The sequence below is a fragment of the Puma concolor genome, chromosome B1, assembly GCF_028749965.1.
Source record: "Puma concolor isolate L17-30 chromosome B1, mPumCon1.1.hap2, whole genome shotgun sequence".
NCBI classification, from domain to species: Eukaryota; Metazoa; Chordata; class Mammalia; order Carnivora; family Felidae; genus Puma; species Puma concolor.
In genome coordinates, this window is record NC_141670.1 from 82809014 (window position 1) to 82819792 (window position 10779).

The 10779-nt window shown below is 34.5% G+C and overlaps 1 protein-coding gene across 3 annotated transcripts in view; it reads left to right on the top strand.

Moving 5' to 3' along the window:
• The window catches only part of ANAPC10 (anaphase promoting complex subunit 10), a 115488-nt gene extending 110498 nt beyond the window's left edge, over positions 1 to 4990 (top strand). For all 3 annotated transcript variants that reach the window (XM_025921716.2, XM_086704160.1, XM_086704159.1), the window contains one exon: positions 3203 to 4990. In XM_025921716.2, the coding sequence (XP_025777501.1) occupies positions 3203 to 3433 (231 nt within the window). In that variant the 3' untranslated portion in view covers positions 3434 to 4990. The remainder of the gene's footprint in view (positions 1 to 3202) is intronic.
• The last annotated feature ends 5789 nt before the right edge of the window (positions 4991 to 10779 follow it).

Consider the following 10779-nt stretch of genomic DNA (forward strand, 5'->3'; position numbering starts at 1 on the left):
TTCTGAAGCAATGTTAATAGTATTTATTGAATAATTTATTACATTTATAATGCTGTGCATATCATGCCAAAAAGCATTTATGCTATAAAATCTTAATATAACTTTCAGCACACCGAAGCATTTAAGATATGCTAAGAAAATGGGGCGCCTGGGTGGCGCAGTCGGTTGAGCGTCCGACTTCAGCCAGGTCACGATCTCGCGGTCCGGGAGTTCGAGCCCCGCGTCGGGCTCTGGGCTGATGGCTCAGAGCATGGAGCCTGTTTCCAATTCTGTGTCTCCCTCTCTCTCTGCCCCTCCCCTGTTCATGCTCTGTCTCTCTCTGTCCCAAAAATAAATAAACGTTGAAAAAAAAATTAAAAAAAAAAAAAGATATGCTAAGAAAATAACATTGAGTCTATCAGAAATAATGGTTAAATTTGTCAAAAACATTCTACTAGTAAGGAGTTGAATTTAGAATCTTAGTTTTAGGGGCGCTTGGGTGGTGCAGTCGGTTAAGCATCCGACTTCAACCAGGTCACGATCTCACGATCCGTGAGTTCGAGCCCCGCGTCGGGCTCTGGGCTGATGGCTCAGAGCCTGGAGCCTGTTTCCGATTCTGTGTCTCCCTCTCTCTCTGCCCCTCGCCCGTTCATGCTCTGTCTCTCTCTGTCCCAAAAATAAATAAACGTAGAATCTTAGTTTTACATTTTGTTCATTGTTGAGGTTCATTATAGTACATTTACCTTGAGAATGGATTCTTCCTACCAGATGTGCTTTCTCCCTTCCCTGTACTCCCACAAATATCTGTTATAATAGTTTCCTTTACCTACTATAACAAATCATCACATATGTAGTAGTTTAAAGCAACACAAATTAGTTATTTTACAGTTCTAGAGGACATAAGTCCAAAATGGGTCTTACAGATTAAAATCAGGGTGTCAGCAAGAGGCCTACTTTCCTAGGGATTTCTAGGGAGAACCATTCCTTGCCTTTTCCAGCTTCTAGAGGCTACCTACTTTCCTTGGCTTATGGTCCCATCACTCTAACCTTTGCTTCTACCATCACATCTCCTTCTCTGGCTGTACTGTCTTCCTCTTACAAGGAATCTTGTGATTACATTAGGCCCACCCAGGAAATCCAGGATAATTTTGTCATCTCAGAATCTTTAACTTAATCACATCTACAAAGCCCTGTTTTCCATGTAAGTTAAAATAACCCCAGGTTTTGAAGAAGGACATGGATATCTTTGGGAGCCCATTGTTCTGCCTCCATATCTTTCTTCTTTTATTTAGAATTATTAAATATCAGACCTGGAAGGGACACTGGAGATGATAACTTGTCCAATCCTTTTATTTTATACTTGAAGAAACTGGGGCGCCTGGGTGACTCAGTCAGTTGAGCGTCTAGCTTTGGCTCAGGTCATAATCTCGCATTTGTGGGTTTGAGCCCTGTGTCAGGCTCTGTGCTAACAGCGTGGAGCCTGGAGCCTGCTTCAAAAATAAATAAACATTAAAAATATATATACTTGAAGAAACTGATTGAAGTCAGAGAGGTTGTTTGTCTGCCTCAGAGCTTTTTTTTTTTTTAATTTATTTTTTTGAGAGAGGGAGAGACAGAGCACAAGCAGGGGAGAAGGGCGGGGGGGGGGGGGGAGAGAGAGAGAGAGAGAGAGAGAGGGAGAGAGAGAGAGAGAATATCCCAAGCAGGCTCCACACTGAGCAGGGAGCCTGACATGGAGCTCAGTCCTATGACCTTGAGTTCATTATCTGAGCTGAACTCAAGAATTGGACATTCAGCCAACTTAGCCACCCAGGCGCCTCTGGCTTTGAGCTTTTTTTTAAGGTTAGGAACAAGGCCTTATTCATGTTATACTTAACTTTACTTAGAAAAATACCTTGAACATTTTAACTACTCAGTAACTATTTTGTTACCTGAATGAATAAAAGGTTAGTGATGGAAACCAGATATATCTGGTCTGATTCTTTCATTTTAAGTTAGTGCTAATGGAAGTTTATAAAAAACAAAACAAAACACTGAAAATACCACAAGGAGTAGAGATTTATTCATTCTTATGTTCTATGGTTAAAAAGAGGAAATTATTCAGTCTTAAAAATAGCGACTTTTTAAAGATTCCTGTTCTCTTTCTCTTGTCCCATCTTTACTTTTTTCTACCCACCCTTCTCCTCCATAAAAAAAAATGAATGAAAGAAGGAAGGAGGGAAAGAGGGAAGGAAGGAAAGGGCTGGAGGGAGGAAGGGAGGGGAAGAAGAGAAAAATGAGAACGCATGAAAGAAAGAAGGGAAGAAGGGAAAAAGGGAAGGAAAGAAGATACAGTGGTGTTTTCACTTAATTGTTTTGCTAGAGTCACTCATGGAATCCACATTTAGATTCTCTGACACCTCTATTTGGCTGCGTTGATAAGATAAGCCTGTATTGTCTGTGATATATATAGTTTATATGTGTTCAATAATTAAGATAATTTAGAAATCAGTATGTTTTAAAAACTATTTCATAACTTTAGCAAAAATTTTAGAAATTTAGGTTTATCTTTTGACTTAGGATTTTCTTTCCCTTGTTAAGGAAGGATAGTTCGGACTCTTGATTAAAATAAAATTAAGAATTAAAAACAAACTTGCCTGGCATTTCTTATTAAGAATTAAAAATTTTTATCTAGCATTTTATATTAAAAATCTAGATTTTAGGTTTAGAATATCATCCAGGCTACATAAATCACTTACTATTTTTCAAGGAAAAAAAGCTTTGTCTGATGGCTTTTTAAGGATTGATTTTCTTTTGTTATTCTTGTAATTTATGTAGAATCTGAATGTGTTTGTGTATATTAGGTATGGTCCTTGAAATAAAATATACTTGAAGCATAATGTTAGATTCTTTTCCTACTTATATCAACATGGTCTTCCATTGGCTGTATACGTTTGTACATGTCTAATTCTAAACTTGTATGTTATACAGATTTCTATAAACCCTAAGACTGCATATATCTGTTTTTATTTTGTCTACTAAGATGGTACATGTAGAGTGCTTATTAGCAAGTGTAAAAATGGACCATGGTGTAAAAGTGCCAAATAACTAGTAATGGTTGTTATCATACTGTCATTCTCTCAGTGAGCAAAATGTTAATTATAAGTCAACTTTAGAATGTGTTCATTGTAATAAATTATGTTCATCGGGTGAAAACATAATCCCACTTTTGTTTTCTTGGCAGCAACTTGAATTGGTGGAACCAAGTGGCTGGATTCACGTTCCCTTAACTGATAATCATAAGAAGCCCACTCGCACATTCATGATACAGATTGCTGTTCTAGCCAATCACCAAAATGGAAGAGACACCCACATGAGACAAATTAAAATATACACACCAGTGGAAGAGAGCTCCATTGGCAAATTTCCTAGATGTACAACTATTGATTTCATGATGTATCGTTCAATAAGGTGACCTTAACACAGAACAAAAGTCATTAAACGTACCTTTGTTTTATCTTGTCAGTAAATATTATATCTGGAATCTTTATTGAAAAAAACATCAGTTATTTTGCAATTTTGTATGCATTGAAGAGTATTTTATTGTAACTTTAACAAATAAATTTTGGGTCATAGTATTTTTATTTTCTTTAACATATAATAAAGCTCACATATTTTACATTATTAAAAAAGTATTTGAAGCCCCTCATTAAATTTTTCATTATATCAAAAGAAAAACAATTGAACTGAGTATTTTAAGAGATACGCCATTTTTAATAACCAAGTTATTATTTCATATAGTGGTCATGTGTTAAAGTAATGATTTATTGCATGTTTGGGAACAGTACTATGTTCTATCAATTAATAGGCCAAAATTATTCTTTTTTTCCCCCTCTCTCTAGAGGAAGCTTATTCTTTTAATACTGGGCCTTTTAAAAAATAGTGTCAAAATAGGCTTAGCATTAGATATCTGATGAGAACCATTCTGATTTGGGGAATATAGTTAAATGTATCATAATTACTTCCATGAAATACTTTTAATCCCAGGGTTCTCTGTATCCCGATATTGTGTCAGCGATTGCCAGTATCATCTGCTATTTATTCTAATGCTAGTGCTGCTTATAGTAGATGTTTTTTTTTTTTTAAATTTGTGTCTGACACAGAAGCATTCTCTGAGGGATGATAATATGTCTCATAAAAATTTTTAAAATGTATAAAATTGTTCTTTGTATATGAAAATATTTTAAAGGAGCTTAAATATGTTTTCTTTCCATGGTTTAAAATGAATAGATTTGATTCTGTATGGTTTTTCTTTTTTTCCCCCTATATCTACTACTTTTTAGGAGGATGGTTATTTAGCCACAGAACTTACCCAGATTGGCTCTTATGTTTAGGAAAGGTTCCTGGGTGGTTCTTGCATTGCTTGGTAGACTGAAGTCTTGAATAGTAAAGTTTTAGATCTTTTTTTTTTTACTTGAAGTATACTTAACATATAGTGTTCTATTTGTTTCAGGGTGTATAACAGTGATTTGACAATTCTATACATTATGCAATGCTCACCACAATAAGTATAGTTACCATCTGTCACTATACAAAGTTGTTGCAGTATTATTGATTATATTTTCTATGCTGTACCTTTCATCTCCATGACTTATTTATTTTAGAACTGAAAGTCTGTGCCTCTTAATCCCCTTCACCTATTTTACCCATCCTCCTTATCCCCTCCCCCATAGCAACCACCAATTCTCTATATCTAAGAGTTTGTTTTATTTTTTAGACTACGCATATAAGTGAAATCAGATGGTATTTGCCTTTCTCTATTTGACTTCCTTCACTTAGCATTAGAGCCTCTAAGTCCCTCCATGTTGTAAATGGCAAGATCTCATTCTTTTTTGTGGCTGAGTAATATTCCATTGTGTATGTATTTATATAGTACATCTTCTTTACCTTTTCATCTACTGATGGACACTTGGGTTGCTCCCATATCTTGGCTATTGTAAATAATGCAGCAATAAACATAGAGGTGCATATATCTTTCTGATTTAGTGTTTTTGTTTTCTTTGGGTAAATACCCAACAGTGGAGTTGCTGAATCATATGATATTTTTATTTTGAATTTTTTGAGGATCCTCCATATTGTTTTCTACAGTGGTTGCATCAATTTACATTCCCACCAACAATCTATAAGGTTCTCTTTTGTCCACATCCTCACCAACACTTGTTATTTCTTGTCTTTTTGATAATAGCCATTCTGATAATAGTGTGAAGTGATAAGTCATTGTGATTTTGACTAACATTTCCCAGATGATTAGTGACCATCTTTTCATGTATCTCTTTTGCCTATTTTTTAATCAGATTTTTTTTCCTGTTGAATTGTGGAAGTTCTTTATATATTCTGGATATTAACCCCTTATTGGATGTATCATTTGCAAATACCTTCTATTCAGTAGATTGCCTTTTTGTTTTATTGATGGTTTCTTTCTCTATGCAAAAGCTTTTTATTTTGTTGTACTCCCAATATTTTATTTTTGCTTTTGTTTCCCTTGCCTGAGGAAACAAATCCATAAATATGTTGCTAAGGCCTATGTCCCACAGATTACTGCCTGTGTTTTCTTTTAAGAGTTTTATGGTTTCAGGTCTCATGTTTAGGTCTTTAATCCATTAAATAGTAAAGTTTAAAAAATAATTATGTGTATGCTTTATTCTGGCAAGGAGTACTAATTTGCATGGCTACTATAAAAAAAAAAAGGTGTCACTTTTTCACTCGGGAGAATATCTGATGTTCTTTCAGTGAGTTCCACAAAGAGTTTTATTGTCATTTTCATTTTGTTTCTTTGAAGTAAGAAGCATGGTCGGTGATCTATAGGGTCACCAAAAAGTCTATAACCACGACTCATTTGGGATCAGCAAATTAATCTGAATATAGTTGGGGGATGCTAGAAATGGAAGAAGAGAGGAAAACACATGGATAGGAATTAAAAGAAAAGGAGGGAATCAAAGAAATAATAACAATATTTACTAGGTACTGTATTGAATCTTGTGCTTTAGTCTGATAAGGAAAACATTCATGTAAACAACAGGGTCTTAGTATAAGAGATAGAGACATTTAATAAAAAATACAGGAGGGCTTATTAATAATAATGTTATTACTTGCTAAATGCTTATTAAAATTTTGCTTAAAAGAAAAAGGAAGAAGACTAATTATCATTTACATGATCCCCTCTGTTATCTCTTACTACTAATAGTTTGCTATAAGGCTCCTAAAATCAGGAGGGATTGAGAAGAATGTTGAGAAAATCCGTATGTTTTCTATTTCTACTTTTATTCTCTTTTTTATATGCCAGCTGGGTGACCACCTTTCTTAGGCATGGGGAAACTTGGTAGCTGAGGATAATGGAAATAATACTTCCCTTTTTATATGGGTTATTTAAAATACAGACAGACCATGTATTATATTGACAAAGAATAATTATCTAAAGTAGTTGCATTTCTTTTTTAAAAATGCATATTATATACTTGACAAAGGATTTGTATTTAGAATATATAAAGAATTTTTACAACTCAACAGTAAGAACACAAACAATCCAATAAAGTAAGCAAAAAATTTGAATAGTCACTTTACCAAGGAGGACATAGGACTGGCCAATGAGCATGTGAAAAGATGCTCAGCTTCACTCAACATCAGTGAAATGCAAAGTAAAGGCACGATGAGATATCATTTCACAGCTGCTAGAATGGCTACAATTAAAAAGATGATTGCAAGGGTTGACAAAGATGTGGAGGAACCAAACCTCACACTGATGGTGAAGATGAAACTGATGTCTAACCACTTTGGAAAACAGTGTAGTGATTTTTTTAACAACTTAAACATACACCTATTGTGTGACCCAGTTACTTCCTCCCTGATATTTACCCAACAGAAAAGAAAGCATATATCTATACAAGGAATATTCATAGCTTAATTTTCATACCTGAAAACTGGAAACAACCCAAATGTTGGTCAGTAGCAGAATATATGAACAAATAGTGGTATATCCATATAATAGAACACTGCTCAGTAATACAAATGAACAATACATGCAACAACATGGATAAATTTTGGTCATAATTATGCAAAGAGAAAGAAGCCATACAAAAGAGAGTACATACTGTTTGATGCCTTTTTTTTTTTTTTTAATTCTAGAAAATAACAAACAAATCAATAGAAAACAGATCCCTGGTTGTGTGGGATGGGGAGAGGGGAGAAGTAAGGAGGGATGAACTGTTTGGGGGAAATGATACAGATGTTCATTAGTCTGTGACTGATTTCACAGGTATATACATATACCAACATTTATCAAATTATATACTTCAAATATGTGCAGTTTATTGCATGTCAATTATACCTCAATAAAGCTGATTTTAAAATAGCTTACTCTACCTGTTTCACATAGTAATCATTCAAAGATGCTAGGTTTGAAGTAGTTCCATGTCTTACTGTATAGGATTTGAGAATAAAAAACTAAGATTGAAGAACTATTTTAACAGTTAATAAAACAGTGACAGCAAATGAATTCACTGATTCATTCATAATCAGTGTATGTTTTTGAGTGTTGGACAAACTGTGCAGTTAATAAGATTTAAATTTTTAATAAACACACTCTACCCCCAACATGGGGCTTGAATTCAATGACCCTGAGATCAGAAATGCATGCTCTGTTGACTGAACCAGCCAGGTGCCCCTAAGATTTAAATTTTTAAATTTCACATGTGATCTGTGGTCGTGCCTGGGTGGTTCAGTCGGTTAAGCATTTGACTGTTGACCTCAGCTCAGATCATGATGTCAATGGTTTGTGAGTTCAAGTCCTGCACTGGGCTGTGCACTGATAGTGTGGAGCCTGCTTGGGATTCTCTGTTTCCTCCTCTCTCTGTTTCTGTCTCTCTCTTTCTCTCTAAAATAAACAAACAAACAAACATCTTAAAGAATTCACATGTAATCCAAATGTAATGTAACTTCAAAATCAGTTTATTAACTGGAGAAATACTGTCATAAGAAACTTTTCTCTGTATCAAACTATGGAATTTTAAAATACAGCAGTTCATTGAACACTAATAAATATACAACTCAAAAAAGACTAATAGATATTGGTTGTTGACTTAGATGTGATAAGGAAACCAAGATAAATCTGATACAGACCTTGCTTTCCAGTTGTTTATAGTCTATTAGGGGGGAAATAATAGGCCTCTAATTAGCAAAATCAGAAATTAAAGTGATAAGATCTCTAATTGGTGGAGAGTAGTGTAAAGGAGAGGAAAGTTGACTTTCCATTCAGAAAGAGGTGAAGGAAAGAAGACATTTGTTAGAGAAGTGGGATTTTAAAAGAAAGACTGTAATATCATCTAGTTATTTACTTCTCAAGTCTGTTCTTGTATCCAGACTGTCATTGTTTTTATGAGTAATGATTAATTTGAAACAGATGATTTGTGTATTCAGAATCAAGTGATGTTTTGTACATTTCCTCTTGTTTGAAAGTTTCCAGCAATTAAAATACTGACAATCTTGGAAAGTAATTTTAGTTACCATGCCTTCTGTTCTTTTAGCCATTATGACTACTAATTTAGTACATTACTTAATACACTAGATTAAACAGCACAGTATAAATTTTTATGAATATAAAATTTCTAGTGTTTTAGAAAATTGTTATTGCTCTAAAATTCTCCATAAAATGTTGGCTTATCGTATTTTTAGTTAAATTGTTGGTTACTGGTTTGTTTCGTCAATTACCTTTTAAAACTGATAAAACTTATAAAATATGTTACATTAAAGCATTAGAGAAAATACTTTAGTTGTAATTATATGTGGACACACTTATGTTGTGCATCTTTTAAAAATTTTTTTAATGTTTATTTTTTTGAGAGAGAGACTCAGCGCCTGAGCAGGGGAGGCGCAGAGAGGAAGACACAGAATCCAAAGCAGGCTCCAGGGTCTGGGCTGTCAGCACAGAGCCCAATGTGGGGCTTGAACCCACAAACCGTGAGATCATGACCTGAGCCGAAGTCGGATGCTTAACCAACTGAGTCACCCCAGTTGTGCATCTTTTAAACCAAGATTATCTTCTTTTGCCCACATTGTTGTGCTTTCCTCACTTCTGTGACTCCTTAGGTGAAAATACCCTCTCTTTATTCTGTGGCTAATTCCGTTCCCTGCTCGTCTTCTCTTGTCCTTTCTGGTGAATAGAACCAGTTTACTACTTTGTGCACGTAGACAAGATTGTAATTAGACCAATTTAGAAGTGTTTTACTTACAAAACGTTTTTCTGTGTGAATTTATCAGGGAGTGGTTTTTCACCTTGTGTATTGTTGAAGCTCTAGCATTTACCATCTCAATTGTTTTAATTACTGTGTTTGTGGCTATAAGCTTTCCACTGATACAGTTCAGTGATCATCATAAGATATTCTTCTACTTTGCATTTGCTTTTCCGAAGTTAAGAGTAAATTATGATTCTCTCCCTGTGGTCCTAGAAATAATTTCCCAAACTGTTTTTATAGACTATTCTCAGACTACTTCTCCTCTTTACCCTGGCATTCATCTATAGCTGGAGATCCAGATTTTAACAGATCATTTCCTGTTATTACTACAGCAGTATCAAAATACTGATCACTTACCAAGAAGCAAAGTATCCAAAACACTGAAGCAGAGAGTTCAGCCAGCTGTTTGTTTTTCAACTGTTAAAATTTGTAAGAATCACATGTTAAATGGATATGGCAACAAAATGAAACAGAGGGTAGCCTCAGTAAAAGAATGGTAACAAGCTACCTATCTAGCTCTTAAATTATAACACACTCAGGTGTTTACTGAAGACAAAGAAGGAATTTCACTATTTTAAAACAGTGCTTATTTTTTTAGGTAGCATTCAGTAATTATTAGGAGATGCAAGTAACCTGGTCTTCAGAAATTTTATTTTTTTCTAAGTCACTAGGGCTGTTTAGAATAAAATTCATCATTTTTTTCTTCAAATTTTCAATGTTAAACTGCCATTCGGGTGTAATTTTAATTCCTCTCCTTCATCTTCCCATACTCAGTAACGCCAAGTCCTGCAGATTCTTTCTCCACATTATCACTTTTTAGTTTCACTCCATTTACATCATTCTAGGCCAATTGCAGGAAGCTCCCAGCTGGGCCATTGGTCTTTAGTTTATGCTAAGATAAAATTATCCAAACAATTTTCCATCATATGGCTTTCTGTAAAATCTATACTAATTCCACATTACCTATATAAATTTACCTATATAAATAAACCCAAAGTCCTCTGGCATCCCTTCAAGGTCATACATCTTCCCTGCCTCTTTTACAACCTTCTTTCCATTATTCTTAGACTTTTTGCTCTAGCCCAGCAAATATGCTTATCTGTTTTATGCATACAACTCCCTTATTCTCATTTTTACTATTTTATATGTCACATCTAATGGCCTTGAATGCTGTCACTGCTCTTCCAAGAGATACCACTTTCCTAAGCAAACTGGCTCAAAAATCACTCCCTTGAATGCCTTTACTTAATCTGATTTTAATTCTGTGTATTTTGATCATTCTTTTATTCTAAATCCTCTTACCATTTATGTATTCTGCCAGTACTATATTAACATATGAATGTTATATTGTGTATATGGCTAACTCTCAAAGAATCAGGCAAGGAATGCAGTGATTTGCATTATTACAGTTGTCAACATATAGTAGGCATGAAGTTATAAATATACATTGTTTTCGTAAGATCTTGCATCAACATATTTTTACCTCTTATACATCATTTTCACAAAATCACTGTGTCAGGATTACATTGAATAA